Source organism: Mustela lutreola, chromosome 10, assembly GCF_030435805.1.
Source record: "Mustela lutreola isolate mMusLut2 chromosome 10, mMusLut2.pri, whole genome shotgun sequence".
Lineage (NCBI taxonomy): Eukaryota > Metazoa > Chordata > Mammalia > Carnivora > Mustelidae > Mustela > Mustela lutreola.
Window position 1 is genome coordinate 15,611,894 of NC_081299.1, and position 16,679 is coordinate 15,628,572.

The window sequence follows — 16,679 nt, forward strand, 5'->3', positions numbered from 1 at the left end:
GCAGTGGCCAAGCCTTATAGAAGGGAGCAAGGAAGTGGGGGAGAAGGGGGTAGTTTGGGAGAGGAAGAGGAGGCAGTTGCGTGGTCAGGGAAAAGTGACTGGGAGATAGCGGGTCACCCGGAGAAGTGGAGTCGCCAGCTCCAGAGTGGGCCTCCTGTTCCCACCCTCCCAATGGCAGGTGGGGTCACTAGGACCTCAGCCCCTCCTGTGTGCCCTGCCCTTGGCAGTTCCTCACCAGGGATGGAGCCCTCAGGGGAGCCGGAGGCCTTAATGTTGACCAGGACAGAGGTCTCCAGGGGCCCGGAGCCAAGGACCACGCGGCACACGTACTCGCCTGAGTCGGCTGGGGATACCTGGTGCAGCCGCAGCAGCGAGCCATGGGTCTGAGTGCAAACAGGGAGGGTTGGAAGGCGGCCGGAGGCATCCTATCCACCCCTCCGGCGGGCTGGTCCTGGGAGCTGCTGTACCTGGTGCCGAGCGGGGAGGCTGCCCCCGCGCCTGTGCCATGTGACCTGGGCGTGGGCCTGCCCGGGCACCACGCAGTTCAGGTCCAGGGTCTGCCCTTCGGCCACATGAGAAGAGGAGGACTCGATGCGGATGGGCTGGGAGCCGCCCAGAGGGCCTCCTCCAGGAACTGGTACAGAGGAACTAGTAAGGGACCTGGGCTCCTGAGCCCCAGTCCCACAGCCCTGGGGCAGAGCACCCTGGGACAGGACCGGGCCCTAGCACGGGAAGGCAGATGGGAGACCTTTCTAAGACTAGGACCATGCTTTTCTACCTCAGCACAGTCAGGCCCCTGCTTCCCTCATCCACCTCCAACTTCGAATTCGAGGCCCATTTGCCCACCTGTGACTCCCTGATCTTTGATGAGCTGCCACGGCCTGTGGGCAACCAAAGCCCTTCAGTGCCCAGGCTGGGCCAACAGACACGGACAAAAACGCTACAACTCTCCTCTAGACGGCCTTTATCATCTGCTCACGCCACAGGGTAGTGCTACTGTTCCCATTTCACACATGAAGGAACTGAGCCCTAAAACGTGACATGACTTAGTTCAAGGCTGACAGAAGGTGGAGGGAGGATTTAAACCCAGGTCAGCTGGACTCCCAACTCAGTTTAATCCTGACTGCTGCTTCCTGACAAAATTTGAAACAGTAACCTCACTGTGAGGCCCCAGGTAAGCCAGACCAACCTTGCCCTCACCCTCTGTCCCTTTACATCCCCAAAGCTGGCCTAGAGTGCCCCCTCTTGCCCTGATGTCACCGAAGAGACTACTGCTTCCCTGGGAGCAGTGGGGAGATCCTAGGGCTCGGTCCCTGCCTGGCCCCGCTCAGCCCCTCACCTGGGGTGTAGCTAGGGCCCGAGTGGGTGCTGTGGAAGACAGAGACGATGATGGAGGCCTCCTTGGGGCCCGACTCGTTCTCCACTCGGCATACATATTCTCCAGAATCAGCTGGTGAAACCTGGGGAATCCGTAACCGGGAGCCGTGCACCTGGGACAGGGTGGGACAGAAAGGTGTGTGGACGAGAGGGGACCGTAGCCACCACTCCCTCTGAGCCTTGGTGAGTCATTCATCAAGCTCTCCCTGGCTCCGCTCCAAGCTGCCCCATGAAGAAGCTGGAGAGGGAGGGAAATCAGGGTTGATGGTTGCCTGTGGAGAGCATCGAATCACCCCCAGGGCCCCTGCCACAGGCTTGGGGACCCCCATACCTGGCTGTGGGGAGGGAGACTGCCTCCTCGCTTGTACCACGTGATGGAGGTGTGGGCCAGCCCTGCCACCACACAGTTGAGGTCCAGCGTCTGGCCTTCAGTCACGGATGGTGATGAGGACTCAATTCTGACCGGTGGGGAGCTGGCACCTGAGGCTGGGGCCAGAGGCGAATGGAGTCGGCCTTGGGAGGCCTCCCCGAGCTTTCCCCTCCCCACTGCTTCCGTCCCCAGAGGCCCCGCACCTGGAAGGACAACCACTTGGATCCTGGCCTGCGTAGTGCCTGCGGGGCTGGTGGCCACGCAGAGGTAGAAGCCGGCGTCAGCCGCCGTGATGGCCGGGATGAGCAGTGTGGCGATGTCTGTGCGCTCGGACCGGGCCTGCCGCACAGTGAGAAGGGTCAGCTGCCCAAGGGGGCGAGGCAGCCTGGCGAGGGCTAGCCAGCAGGGATGGGTAGAGGCAAGCACAGAGCCAATACCGGGGCTCAGTTGGACACAGAGGGCAGAGGCGGGTGGCAAAGCAAGAGGCCGACAGGGGCTACCTGCTCGGGTACACCAGACAGGAGGTCTGAGTAGGCTGTCACTCTGGATGTGAGGAAAACCAGGAGGGGAGGAGACGGGGAAGGAAGTGGAGGCAGGAAGGCGGGAAGCGAAGGTGGCAGGTGCTGGAACCCTGTGAGCCTGACGGCCCTGTTCGACAGCTCTCCTCACCTGTGGGGGGAGGTTGCCCCCTTCCTTCCTCCAGGTGATGGTGGCGCTGGGCACACCCGCGGCCCTGCAGTACAGCCTCACAGTGCGGCCTTCGTACACCTGAGTCCTCTCTGGACTCACCTGGACCCTGGGCCCGCTGCCCCCTGTGCACAGAACCCCGTGAAAACAGCCCTCTGGACGGTCCGGGTGCTCCCAAGCTCCGCCCTCAGTCCTGTCCCCTCACCGTGCACGTGGAGCACGGCTCTGGCCACGTGCTGCCCGGCGCTGTTACGGGCACGACACAGGTACTGGGCTTGATCCGAGGGCTCGACAGCTGGCAGGCGCAGGATGCCGCCATGGATCTGTGCCTTCTGAGGGAGCTGGCCGCCAGGGCCCCCTGATGGAGAGGGGGTGATCAGCAACCCCGGGACTGGCAGAGCTAGGCCTGCCGGCTTGCAGATCCCACAGCCTCCAGTCCTGCCCCTGCCTCCCCACCCATCCAGGAGTGGTGGGCCCCAACGGCAGTCCTGACATGGCTTCACCTGTCCAGTCAAGGGTGGGTGCGGGGTTCCCCGTGGCGCTGCAGCGGAACTCGGCCATCTGCCCGGGCTGCACGGTGAGTTGCGGTGGGTGGATGGAGACCACGGGGGCAGACGGGGTACCCGAGGCTGATGGGGGAGGTTGGGGGTGCAGTCAGGGTGGGGAGTATCCCCCTTGCTGCTCCTCTCTCTGCCTCTGCTCTAGCCCCCTGTGGCTGTCTGTTCACAGAGTGGCCACAGGAAGCTTTGAAAATGTCCATGGGGATCTTCATACTTCCCCACTTTAGGCCCGGCCGTAACTCCCAGGAGCTTTTAGGATAAAATCTGAACTCCCTGCTGTGATCCACCTTTGCTCACAGCTTCAAGTTCCTCACCTACAACCCCCACTTTAAAAAACATTTTTATTTATTTATTTGAGAAAGAGGGAGAGCGTGCGCACAATTGGTCAGGGGAGAAGCAGACTCCCCTGTCAAGCAGGGAGCCAGACATGGGGCTTTCTCCTGGGACTTTGGGATCATGACCTGAGCGGAAGGCAGACCAACGAGCCACCCCGGTGCCCCTCACCCCCTTCCATAGCTCCAGCTACACCAGCCCTGACGATGCTCAAACACATCAAAATGCTCCTGCTTCAGGGCCTTTGCACATGCTGCTTCCTGCGCCAAGAACACTCTGCCAGCTCTTCAAGTGGCTGAACACCTTGTTTTCCTTCAGCTCTCAGCCCAGATATCACCTCCTCAGAGAGGCCCAGCCTGACCACCCCCCGTGAGTAGCCACCTTCCTCCCACCTCACTGTATACTCCTATCCTAGCCCTCATCGCCATGTGGAATTACGCCGCTTTCTCATTTGTTCCCAGACTTACTGCATCCCTATCACTACATGTGGCGTGGGAGGGCAGAGCTCCTGTCTGTCCCCTCCCCCTCTTCTTCCATCTAGCCGGGACCTAGCACTCCGGAGATGTTCACAAACTGCCCCCTGAATAAAGACACGCTCGCTAGTCCTGGTGGGCATGGGAGAAGGCTGCAGGGGGATGGGCCAGTCATGGCAATGACCCGTGTACCTTGCACATGCAGTGTGGCTGTGCCCTGGTCCATGGCGAACATGTTGGAGCCGGTGCACACATAAGTGCCCGCGTCACTCGGCTGGATGTTGCGAATGGTCAGGATGCCGTTGAAGTCCATGGCCCTGGCTGGCAGCTTCCCGTTGTGCAGGCGGGTCCAAACGAGGGTGTAAGCTGGAGACTGTGGGCGGGGCCAGGAGAATGGACAGTTTGTCAGAGCAGACGCTAGAAGGCAGAGCCTCCCTCCCTGAGGTCCCCGCCCGGCTCTGCCCACCTTGCTTTTGGCTGTGCAGATGAAGGTGACGTCGGCTCCAGGGCGCACGCTCTGGCTGCGTTGCTCCTCCACGGTCACCGTGATGGGCTTGCTGGGAGCCTCTGCGGGGACAGGAGGCCCGCCGTGAGCTAGGTGCTGGCCGGGCTCTTGTCCTATGGCTGCTTTCTCTCTCTCCATCACCCCGTCTGGGAGGGGATTCCCTGCCAGGCTGGCTTCCATTCCACTGTGTTCCCTGATGCCTCCCTCCCTCAACCTGGCTCAACCCCGTGGTGCACCTGCTGGCACTGAGCCACCGCGGCCTGTGCTCTGACAGCCTCTTGCCACGAGCCCACCTGGCTCCACTTCAGAATCACCGGCCACAAAACCGCTCTCGACACTTCACTCCAACTGGCCGCCTCTGTCCGGTGGGAGTTTCCTTCCTCCCCAACAATTTTGCACCTTCTCCCAACCTCTCCACACACCTGCACTCCCTTCCACGTCCTTGGCTAAGGGCTTCAATTCACACTTGCTGAGGCAATCGAAACTACCAGGCCATTAATCTACCAGGCAGATGACTTCGTTCCCACCCTCCCTCTGCCTCGGCCCTGCAGGAAGAGACCCTCCCATCCCCCATCCCCATCCTGTCTTTCCATGCCCCAAACGGCTTCCTCCACGGGCTCTCTTGCTACGTCAGTCCCTCCTCTCTCTCTTGATCATTCTAGAATTTCCTTTCGAAAACACTCCCGTGACCTCATACTCTCTCTTCAGCTACTGCCTTATTTCTTGGCCTTCCTTCAGAACCAGGACTCTTGACAGCACTGTTATATTTGCTGTCTACATTCGCCTCCATTCTTTGTCTTTCTCTCATCTGGTTTCTACCCTTCCTCTGCACTGACAGTGGCTCTTGTCAAAGCATGACCTTCAAGGGTCACTGCTCTGCTCACATCTGACTTCCCCAGGGCAGCCGGTGAGGCCGACGGTGCCTTCCCGGAAGCCCCCTCCCCACGACCCCAAACATACGACGTCCCCCTGCTCTCTTCCTATCTCACTGGCTGCAACTGCTTCACCCCGTTTCGCTATCCTCTCTCTTCAACTCGACATGTTTGAGCTGGAGCTCCTTGGGGCTTCGTAGGCCCTGTCCTTAAGCCATGCTCTCACTGGGCAATTCCATTCTGTTCCACGGCCTTCCACACCTTCTCTGTGCCTAGAGTTTTTTTTTTTTTTAAGATTTTTTTTGTTTGTTTGTTTATTTATTTGGCATAGAGAGATCACAAGTAGGCAGAGAGGCAGGCAGAGAGAGAAGAAGGGAAGCAGGCTCCCTGCTGAGCAGAGAGCCCGATGTGGGGCTCGATCCCAGGACCCCGGGATCATGACCTGTGCCGAAGGCAGAGGCTTAACCCACTGAGCCACCCAGGCGCCCCATGTGCCGAGAGTTCTTGAACGCATTTCTCTGCCAGGACCTCTTTCCTGAATTCCAGGCTTCCATCCCAAAATGCCTTCCTGATATACCTGCTTAGATGTTTTCTCAAATCCCTCAAACTTCAACAAGTCCAAAACCAACCCTGTGAAGCCCTCTGACCTGTCTATGGCAGGTGCTGCTGGTACCCTGCTCATGTCCCCTTGCCGTGTCACTTCCCGCCTGCCTGACTTCTGCCAGCTGCTGCACTGTTATGCCCAAAGTCATTCTCAGACCACTGGAGACTCCTGTGCTCCTAACCCCCAGAAGTAGTGCAGTACACAGGGGACCTGGTGCTCCTAGATGAGGCCTCGATCAATTGACCCTGGGGGGCAGGGTGATGCCAACATGCACAGCTTACTCTAGAGTTTCCCAGAATTTCAGCCCACGGTGGGAATGTGCTCGGTCACATGCCCTTTACGGGATGCCTTCTCTTTCCTACCTCACCTCACCTCCAAATAAACTACCGGCATGTACATGCTCATCCCAGACTCAGCTTTGGGGGAGCCCCACTGAAAACACTCTCCTGCTGTGCCTACTCCATCTCAGTACAAGGCACCTCATTTGCCTACCTGCTGGAGGCCACAGCCCTGGGCATCAACCTAGCCTTTCTTTCTCTCTCACTGACCACAACCAAATCCTGCCAGATCTGTCCCTAAAACTAGTGTCTACTCCATCATCTCTCCATCTCCATGGCCAGCACCCCCGTCCAAGCACAACCCCCTCACTGTGTCTCTAGTCCAGCCACACAGGGCCTGGGGAGGCGGGGAACAGGGACTCACCGGTGACCCGCAGCTCTGCCCGGCTGCTGTTGGCGTGATGGAGATTACGACAGGTGCAGATGTAGATGCCGGCATCCGAGGGCTGGACACTGGGGAAGTGGAGCTCAGAGCCTGGTGCGGAGTGGTTGGGAGCTCATGAGGGCAGAGGCACCGCCTCTCCCACCCGGTCTTGTGTGTAAGGACAGGATCCCAGCAAACCGGCCTGTGCCTTCCCTCCCACTGGGGTGGCTCACAGGGCCGAGGGGTCCAGGGTCCTGGGTACCTTGATGTCGCTGCTGGGTGCTGCTGGGCATGGGACGCCCATCCTCACGGGACCAGTAGAAGTAGTGGGGTGAGCTCCCGGTGACCTGGCACCGCAGGGAGTGGGAGGCGCCTTGGGGTACTATGCTGTGAGCTGGATGTACCTGGACCACCAGTGGGGCTGCAATTGCTGGAGGCAGGACAGGACAGGCCATTCAGGCAGGAGGCTCCCGGCTCGAGCCATTGTGTCATGTCTGTCTCCCCAGAGACTGGCATGCCGCACCCTCAGCTCTGTCTCCCTGGACACAGCAGCTCTCAAACTCCTGAGGCTCACTGCTTTGCCCATCCCCCTCTCCTGGGCCCCCCGATCCCACTTACCTTGTGGCAGGCACCGGCCCCCCCGCACGTTGGGGTTACCCACGTAACCTGGGGCACATCTGTAAGGAGGAACAAAGCTCAGCTCTGTCAGGCCCCAGGTCCTAGGGGACTCAGTGCCTCACAGTGGACTTGGAGAGCCAGAAGCCCGTGGGGGTGTGCTCAGTGGGGGGTGGGGAAGCTCGCAACTCTGGAAGGACTTTAGAGACTGAAGAGGCCCCAACACAGGGCCTCACTGAGCTGAGAAGGGGGAGCACAGGGCAATGTCAGCAGATTGGACAACGGGGCTAATGAGGCCTTTATCCTCCAGGAAAATATTCATTCAACACACATTTGTCAAGCAACTACGATGCTAGGTTATGAAAACACGACAGTGAACGTGATGAAGCTTTTGCTTCTACAGAACTCAGTCGTGGGGAAACCAACACAGGAACTAGGTAGTGAGAGTGAGGGACACAGACAGGGGGCACCGACCCAGCCTGAGAACCAAGAGGCTCCCCGAGGAGGGCACTGCTGAGTTGGTTAATTCCTCTGGAGCAGACTGTACACCCACAGAGAATGCCCCACTGCCCGTAATGATGTATTTATGTGACTACTCGCTGTCCCGTCCTCCGTGACAGGTGGTAGGCAACCTGAAGCCTGGGACTGAATCTGTTTCATTCACTTTATCTCCAACACCTCGGCACACTACACGGTATACAGTAGATGCTCAATAAAAATGTGCTGAATGGTGAATGAAGGCGAGCTCTGAAGGCTAAACTGGAGTTAGCTAGAAATGGAAGAACGTTCCAGGTAGAGGGAACAGCATGTGGAAAGCCCTGAACATCAAGTCAAGAGGTTAAGCCCACCTACAGTAGGTTTGGGTGTCAAAACTGGCAGGAGCTTGGGCGTGGCCCGAGGACAATGGGGACTCCTGGAAGGGCTTTGGGCAGGGGAGAGGTGCGAACCTGGCAGGGACGTGCCAGAGCCACAGCATCCAGGGCTCTCCCCTAGAAGTCTGCCATAGACTGCCTCCCCACCCCCGCCGCTCCTCCATTCATCCTGTTTGCAAACTTACTGCTCACAGTACTGGCCTGTGTAGCCAGGTTCGCAGGCTGTGCAGCGATACCCACCAGTCCCCAGGCTCTCACAGGTGCGGGAGAACCTGGGACAGAGGAGGCAGAGGTCAGGACCTGGGATGCCCGCTCTCCACCCCACATCCTCTGCACGCCCCTCCCCCCAGGAGGGCACCCACATGTTCTCCGGGTTGGCGAGAGGGCAGGCGCAGGGCTGGCAGTCCTCCGGTGTCCCAGCCGTGGCGTCTCCGTAGTAGCCAGGTGCACACAGCTCGCAGAATTCCCCGGCGGCGTGGTGTTGGCACTGCTACAAGGCACAAGAGTGTCGGCCGCTCGCTGTTCAGCAACGTTTACCAAAAACTGTACAATTTCGTAATTCCCGGATTTGGAAGTGCCATGTTTATGAGTTTTTTTTTTTTTTTTTTTTTTTTTTTTAAGATTTTACTTATTTGACACAGAGAGAGCAAGGGAGAGAGACAGAAAGCAAGCACAAGCAGGGGGAGCTTCCGGCAGGGGAGAAGCAGGCTTCACACTGAGCAGGGAGCCCAACGTGGGGCTCAATCCTAGGATCCTGGGATCATGATCCGAGCCGAAAGGCAGCCGCTTAACCCACTGAGCCACTGAGGTGCCCTGTTGGTAAGCCTATCTTAGAGCAATAACTGTAGAATGGCAGCCAGCGGTCGCTGCAGGGTGTCCACCCTCAGTGGAGTTTAGAACGGCCAATTGCCGGGAACAAAGATGAACAGGGAACTGGACGGATGAAAATGAACGTTCACCCCCACAGCTATCCAGAAGGATGATGTCAATATATCACTGTACGTTCACTATATTGGAATTTAAGTTATAAATTTAATAAAAAATTTGTTAAAGATTTATTTATTTGAGAGAGAGAAAGAGTGTGCACATGAGCCTACGTGAGCAATGAGAGGGCCAGGGGGCAGGGAGACAGAGAATCCCAAGCAGACTCCCACACTGAGCATGGAGCCCAACACGGGGCTCGATCCCATGACCCCTGAGATCATGATCCGAGCTGAAACCAAGAGTTGGGCATTCAACTGACTGAACCACCCAGGCGCCCCAATACAAATACTTTTAAAAAGGATGATGTTGATTTTTTTTTCTTAAAAGATCTTCTTTATTGGGGCGCCTGGGTGGCTCAGTCAGTGAAACGTCTACCTTTAGCTCAGGTCATGATCCTGGGGTCCTGGGATCCAGTTCCACATCGAGCTCCCTGCTCAGTGAGGAACCTGCTTCTCCCTCTCCCTCTGCTGCTCCCCCTGCTTGTGCTCTCTCTCTCTCCCTGTCAAATAAATAAATATTTTTTTAAAAAAGATTTTATTATCATTAACATATAATGTATTAATTTGCTCAGGCGTACAGGTCTGTGAATCGTCAGGCTTACACACTTCACAGCACTCACCATAGCACATACCCTCCCCAATGTCCATAACCCCACCCCCCTCTCCCTACCCCCATCCCCCAGCAACCCTCAGTTTATTTTGTGAGATTAAGAGTCTCTTACAGCTTGTCTGCCTCCCGATAATAAAAAATATATATAATAAGAAAAAGATTTTGTTTATTTACTTGAGAGAGTGAGAGTGAATAAGAGAGAGAAAACAGGAGCGGGGGGGGGGGGGGAGGAGCCGAGGGAGAAGCAGACTCCCTTGATTGCACTTTACGTTCGTCTACCCAAACACCTCTGACATCAGAGAGAAGCAAAGGTATACACCTGGGTAGGTGGGGCAGAGCTTTGTAATTCATGCTTCTTCATAAAAATATGTGTAGGTTTTATGTTCTCCAATGAGATTCATGTTTGTTTTATTAACAGAGTCTGCTGCTTGCTCTGCCTTTAGCTGGGGGTCTGTCAACCACCCAGTCCTCGACCCTGGTGGATGGGGGGCTCTACACAGACACAGACACAGACACAGATAGACACACAGATACACAGACACACACACACACGGCTCTGAAAAATTCCCAGACAAGTAATAGTTCAATGATCTGGAAAGTCGTTTATGAACTTGTAAGCAAAAAAGCTGATCATCAAACACAATGAAGCTATGTTTATTTGTAAAACAAAAGACATATTGGTATGTGTAAATATGTGCCCAGAAAAAGAACGAAAGAGTTCTACTCGCACTAATGCGGACAGGGATTACCTCCAGGTGGTAGAATTATAGGGCATTTTTACTTTCTTTTTGGCTTGTCTCTGTAGCCTGATGCTTCCACAGAGAACGAGTGTCACTCTAGTGAGAGGACAGAGCAGGAAGCAAAGTTTTCTTTATAGAGAAAATGTTACTCCCTCTTCTGGGCACCCCCCACCCCCCACAGACTGCTGGTCCAAGGCCTACTTGCCCAAGCTTGCCCCTCCCTGCCTCCCAGGCAGACCCTGTGCCCCACCCAGGCCCAGACCAAGGGATCCCTGCCCCCCTGTATGGCTTACCGAGCAGGCCCCCGTCTCTGGGTGGCACAGGTCTGAGTGGCCGTTGCATTCACACAGCTCACAGTGGCCGAGGTAGAGCCCACTGCCAGTGCGCGTGTAGCCTGGGGCACAGTCCTGGGGAGAGAGGAGGGCTGGTCTCTATCTCCACTGTGGTCCCATCTGGAGCCTACAGACCAGAATCCTCTCCCTCCTGTGGCTCTCCAGCCTAGATTCCCATTGGCTCCAGGCTGGGAAATCCCGGGCCCAGCTCCTCTAACCGACAGCATCCTCTTTCCAGAACCTCCCTGCTCCTCTTTGTGTTCACTTTCTCAACGCTCGGAAGCTCGGACTGTGTCTGTCCCCATCCTGCCTGGAACCTCCACTTGGGGAGTTACTGATGTCTCAGTTCACTCTTAACGGAGAACACATATCCCTATGCCCTTTTGGTTCCTGAAAATTCCGGCAGGGTCTCTCCTGAAAAACTTAACTCTTTGATGAAAACACAAGGTTCCGGAGGCCCAGATTTGGAATGAGCCCTTGGAGGTCTTCACCTTCACCTTTATAGTCAGTAAATAAAGTGAAAGAGGCAGCACACATATGATCGAGGATGTTTTTACCCATTCTAAGGGAGTAATCATGGGTTCTGAAAACAAAGAATTTCTATTCATCACCCCTCCTTTGAAACCCCTCCAGGCCCTCCCTTTCCAACCATTTCAAAGTGATGTTTAGAAATCTGTGTTGCTTCGCTGCTGAAAATGTGCACATGGGATTCTGCTGCTCTCCCCAGGGCTTCTCCTTCAAAACGTGTTAAATTTTCTCACTTCAAAGGATATGAAGTTCGTATATTTGGATTTAAAAGTTCTTGTGGCCACAGCAAAGGTGCACAGATGTGAAACGGAGGAGACGTGTACTTTCCATTGGGGAGTTCCTGAGTCCGGGTGCTGGCAGGTCCCACACTTGACCTCTGGGCCGCCCGCCTGACACAGCAGCTCTGCCCGCTCCCCTCTGTCCATCTCCCTCCTTCCGTTCCAAGCTCACTCATCCAGCGTGGACCAGTCGCCTGCTACATGCTTAGAAACGTGGCACGGTCTCCACTCAAAGCATGGGGATGCTCTTGGGTTCTCTGCAACTGACAGGCCTCTGGTTCCACCCACCCTCCTGCCCTCCCTCTAAAATAGGACTCCACTGGGGTCATTCGCCAGGCCAGAGGAATTTTCCTGAGGCCCAGCACAGATCATAGCACTCCCTTCACAGCTTGGCATTCCCTACTGAACAGAGCCTTGCTCTGGGTTAAGGAAGTGACCCCAACCCCCCAAGCCCCGCTTTCGGGGGGGGGGGTCCCTTCTGCATTGTAGGCTACATCTCCATACATTCCTCCTTCTAGCTTCTGCTATGTGCACCCTCCTGCCTATAACTCTATCCAGCTCCACACTGTTTACCTCCTTGAGGCTTGTCTATGCTCTGCTTTGGCCAAGGGTAATTTGTATCTGGTGCTGTCTCCCTGTCTCTGGGGGGCACCTTGGGAGCAAGAGCTGGGTCTTAGCCTTGGCTGAGTGTAGCTGGAAGCCCTTGGGTAAGCCACTCACCCTTCAGAGCCTCTATTCAAAAAGAATCTGTGCAAAGGGGATAATTCCATATCTCTCGTGGGTGTCCGGAAGAATAAATGAGACACCGCGCAGAACATGATCGTTAAGGCAGCCATCACAGGCCACGGAAATGCCAGTTGGCCAGCTTGCTGACCCAGCTGGACTAGAGCAGAGGCGCTCGGGCTGGCCACACTTACTTGGCAGGATAAACCAACGTAGCCTGGGGGACAGCGGCATTCCTCCACCTCCAGGGCGCGGGGTCCTGCCGAGGGCCCAGGCTGGGCCACCTCCAGGCTGACAGAGCTGATGCTGGCGGCCAGTGGCATTGAGGAGAACGTGGCCCGGACCAGGAGTTCATCCAGGTCGGCCAGTGCCATCAGGAGATGTTCCCGCGTGGCTGGTTGCCCGTCAGGCCGGCGCCAGAATTCCTGGTGGGGCGGGGGGGACAACAGCAAGAGTGGGTGAGGGGTGTTGGACTTTGTGGGCTAGTCCCACAGCATCCCCTATCTAAACCCCTGGCCTCCAGGCACTGGCTGGGGATAGGCAGGGGTAGCTGGCATCAGAGTCGGGCTCCAAAGCAGAATGAGCCGTAGGGGAGGGTCAACCAGGATGTGGTTGGGCGACCCTCACCTCTCGGAGAGTGATCTCGAAGCTCTTCCTCTCGGAGCCTTGCAGAGTTGGCTGGGAAGCCACCAGCATGATGTTGTTGCCCTGGGGAGACAGCAGCAGGATTGGGAGGGGAACCAAGGGGCTCTCAGGGACAGAGGGGTCCTCTGCCAGTCCCAGCCTCTCCACAACACCAGCCTCCCAGCTCTCTGATTTCCCAAGCTCATGTGCCCAAAGGAATCACGTATGCGTTCACTGCCCCCTTTTCCCAGCAGCGGGGCCTCTGCCAGAGTAGTGTCTAACCAGGTGCTGAGGGTGGGAGGAAATGGGCCTCAGCCCCCCAGCTCGTGCCAGGCCGGCAGAGTGCTGGGCTGAAAGGACAGAGGGCGCCCCGGCTGGAGTCCACGTGCTCACCGTGATCTGGACGTCAGGGTCCGACAATGGGCTGCCCTGCCCTCCGGCTGTATAGGAAAGGGTGTATCGCAGCTTTCCACCATAAGCCGCCACCTACATAGAGGCAAGCCCTGTAGTCAGAGCCTGATCCTGCCTTCAGTGGCCCTAACAGCCAGAGGCAGAGCTGCTGTCCCCTCCATTCAACCAGAGGCCCCTGTGCTTGGCATCTGGTTACCTAGAAGACAGGACATCCCTCAGTTCTTTCAGTCTTGGACCTGCTGGCGGGGCCCCTGAGCAGCTTTGATGACTCAGCCAACAAGTTTCAATCTCCTTTCCATTTGAAGAAACTTCCATAAAGTAGATGGGGGTACTGACAGTGACCATCACGAGCAGGCCACAGAGGTTCAAAAGTTCCCAGCCATGCGGGTAGGGTTGAGGGTGGGCCTTCAGAGGTCTTGTCTCTCAGGCAGGTGGGTTTTGTCTGCTGATAATCCATTTCCCAGCTTTTTGAAAACTGCAGCCCTGGTTTCCTTTAAAGGAAGCTCTGTCCTACAGAACGCCCATGTGGTTTGAGGGCAGACGTGAGCTAGGTCTGGTCAAGGGGCATGTTCCACCACCTTCCTTCCCCTCTGTTGGGGTGGACATGAAAACCTGGCTCTTCTGCTCTTTCAACTGGAACAGAGATACTCCCTTTACTAGTTGGACTGGAAGCCAGAGAATGATGCCAATCGAGATGAAAGTCCTAGGCAGCCCCTGGACCCAGCCATGCCTGATGCCAACATCCTTGGATTTTGTAGTTATAAAAGCCAATAGATTCTCTGTCACACACAGCCAGCTAGACTTGGGTTTTGCATTATTCATAGCTGGAAGGGTCCTTGGGCTTCCTGCTGGGGGCTTTCACAGGAGCCACTGAGGCCCTTGCTCCACCCCAGAACTTTCTCTCGTCTGCCACCAGGGCAAAATTCAGATCAACACCAGTGTGTCGTCCTTGACCATTTGTGTGTTCAGGCAGTTGGTGAGCATTTGTTAAATGCCTACTGATGACATGCCAGGCGTGGTGTGAGCTACCTCAGTCCTGAGGATGTTCTCAACAAGCTCAGAGTGAGGTATAACTGGAAATGGTGGAACAACTAGTTTCCTGCTTGCTTTGGATGCTAGCAAGTTCATCGCCACAACCAGCTGGCAGGAGTGTGCAGGAGGGTGGCTCAGGGAGCAGACTCTCAAGTGTGAGACCAGAGTTCCACGTCCAGCTGTCCTGGCTGCACGGCCCTGGACAACTCACTTAACCTCTCTGATGAGCCCTGCTTCCCTCCCGATGGAAACAGCAGTAAAAAGTAGCTTGAAGGGTGGCATGAAGACGTAGTAATACAGGCCATACAAAATACTGCCCAGAGCAGAGTGCCCGCAGAGCACACGGCCTGCAGGCTTGCCAGCTTCTCAGGACTCCTGGCTCTACTCTCGGCTTTAGCCCATCTTTCTTATCCTCATCACCCCTGGACCACACTGTCCTATCTGCTTCTCCGAATATTTTATTACACATTATGTGTATTCTTTTTTTTTTTTCTAAAGATTTTATTTATTTATTTGACAGAGAGAGATCACAAGTAGGCAGAGAGGCAGGCAGAGAGAGAGAGAGAGGAGGAAACAGGCTCCCTGCTGAGCAGAGAGCCTGATGCGGGACTCGATCCCAGGACCCTGAGATCATGACCTGAGCCGAAGGCAGCGGCTCAACCCACTGAGCCACCCAGGCGCCCCACATTATGTGTATTCTTAAGAGGCACTCTTGTGTTTGGAACAGGTCAGAGCCGATGTCAATCCTAACACTAATGCCAATGGTAATAGCAATGATATTGACAGTGTTGATGACGACAGGAATGATCATGAGACAAATGCTACGCCATGGGAGGCCAGGGTCGTCTTTTGTCCGTATGTAACACAGCGCACAGGAGGTGCTAAATTAATGCTCCCTGAAGGGATGAATGCAGAGCCAAGGGCCAGGTCAGGGATCTGGATACAGGTGTCGGACCTCAGGCAAATCCCTGCCCCTTTCTGAGGTTTGGTCTACCCATCTGTATCATAAAGGGCTTTGACAAAGCGCTCTCGAATATTTTGGGATTCGATGATACCCTGCTACCCCCCAACTCCTTGTTACTCCTTGTTACCTTGTTCCCCAGGAAGGCTTGGGGCAGCTGCCAATAATAGAGACTCCCAGGAAGCAGAGAGAAGCCTTCATAAGAGAGAGAGAACTAGGACAGAAGGACAGGTGGTGAGAGCTGAGGGGGATGGGGTGAGGTGGGGGGATGGTGAGAGCACAGTTACAGTCCTGGGAGGGACACGTACACAGGCATGCACGCACACACATACCCTTGAGGGAAGCCCCGGGGGCGGGGGCAGAGGGATAGAAGCCCCCAGCCCAGAGCTCAAGTTCTGGCCCTGCTCTCAGGACAACTTGCTCCCTATCTCTGGACCCAGATACCACTTCAACTATTGTCACTGAGCAGGGTTGGACTGGTGTCTCCTCGTGTCTGCTGTGTGCCTCTTGGGGACTTCACAATGACATATATGGCACACCAGAAAACTTTAAAAAATGTCGTGGGTATTGTGTATTGGAAAATGTGTATGACTAGCACAAATGAGGTGGTATGTGACTAATTTAAAGGGAAATAAATCTGAGGGGCCCCTGTCTGGCTTAGTCAGTGGAGCAGGAGACTCTTGATTTGGGGGTCATAGATTTGAGCCCCACGCTGGGTGTAGAAATTACTTAAAAAATAAAATAAATGGAAATTTGAAGTATATAATAGTCCAGGTAGTAGGCAGACACGGCAGAATTGGTGACGCTGGTTCGGAAGCAACTGCAGTCTAGAAAACACGGTGGGTAGGGGCCTCTTGGAGGGTGCCTTGGCACATACCTGAGAGGCTGCCGAAGAGAGCCCAGAAGCTGAGGAGGAGGAGGAGGAAGAAGAGGAGGAAGAAAGTGGGGCTGCTTGCAGAGCAGCTGCAGGCTGGGCATGGGGCAAGAGGCCCCGGGCGGGGGGCTGGGGGTGGGCAGCAAAGCTGGAAAGGAGCTGCCAGATCTCTGCATCCATCCGCCTCTGGGCCTCATCCACCTGGGGGACCAGGAGAGGGAGGACAGAGGAAAGGAGCAGAGAGGGACAGAAAGGACACCATGATGACTTGCTTCCCATCAGGCCGCCCCAGGCCCAGTAAGCACCTACTACTTCTGAGCTAACTGTTCAGAAGGGTCTGGCCTTCTGGCCCTTGTTCTGGATGTCTTCTTGCTCCTCATGAGCCTGGGGGCAGTGGAGGGGAGACCTGGGGGGGGGTGGCAGGCGACTGTAGGGAGAAGCCCACACAGAAGATACCTGCTGGTAAGACACAGGCTGGTGGCTCTGACCAGCTCCCAAGGAGCCTCTGTGGCTGGGGAGGCTGCTCCGTGGGCCTCACTTACCATCCATGCCCATGGTGCCAGCCCACGCCATTCACAGCTCTGGAATGTTTCCCGAAGGCAACACTGGAGGG

The 16,679-nt window shown here is 55.9% G+C and overlaps 1 protein-coding gene across 4 annotated transcripts in view; it reads right to left on the bottom strand.

Annotated features, from left to right (window-relative positions):
• The window catches only part of HSPG2 (heparan sulfate proteoglycan 2), a 98,770-nt gene that overhangs the window by 23,126 nt on the left and 58,965 nt on the right, over positions 1 to 16,679 (bottom strand). For all 4 annotated transcript variants that reach the window (XM_059138362.1, XM_059138360.1, XM_059138364.1 and 1 more), the window contains 19 exons: positions 13,182 to 13,274; positions 12,792 to 12,872; positions 12,359 to 12,589; positions 10,597 to 10,710; positions 8,333 to 8,460; positions 8,156 to 8,242; positions 7,102 to 7,160; positions 6,746 to 6,913; positions 6,484 to 6,594; positions 4,267 to 4,367; positions 3,993 to 4,173; positions 2,938 to 3,063; positions 2,640 to 2,792; positions 2,417 to 2,559; positions 1,951 to 2,086; positions 1,709 to 1,863; positions 1,340 to 1,490; positions 468 to 634; positions 236 to 383 (listed from right to left, as the gene is read on the bottom strand). In XM_059138362.1, the coding sequence (XP_058994345.1) occupies positions 236 to 383; positions 468 to 634; positions 1,340 to 1,490; positions 1,709 to 1,863; positions 1,951 to 2,086; positions 2,417 to 2,559; positions 2,640 to 2,792; positions 2,938 to 3,063; positions 3,993 to 4,173; positions 4,267 to 4,367; positions 6,484 to 6,594; positions 6,746 to 6,913; positions 7,102 to 7,160; positions 8,156 to 8,242; positions 8,333 to 8,460; positions 10,597 to 10,710; positions 12,359 to 12,589; positions 12,792 to 12,872; positions 13,182 to 13,274 (2,533 nt within the window). The remainder of the gene's footprint in view (positions 1 to 235; positions 384 to 467; positions 635 to 1,339; positions 1,491 to 1,708; positions 1,864 to 1,950; positions 2,087 to 2,416; positions 2,560 to 2,639; positions 2,793 to 2,937; positions 3,064 to 3,992; positions 4,174 to 4,266; positions 4,368 to 6,483; positions 6,595 to 6,745; positions 6,914 to 7,101; positions 7,161 to 8,155; positions 8,243 to 8,332; positions 8,461 to 10,596; positions 10,711 to 12,358; positions 12,590 to 12,791; positions 12,873 to 13,181; positions 13,275 to 16,679) is intronic.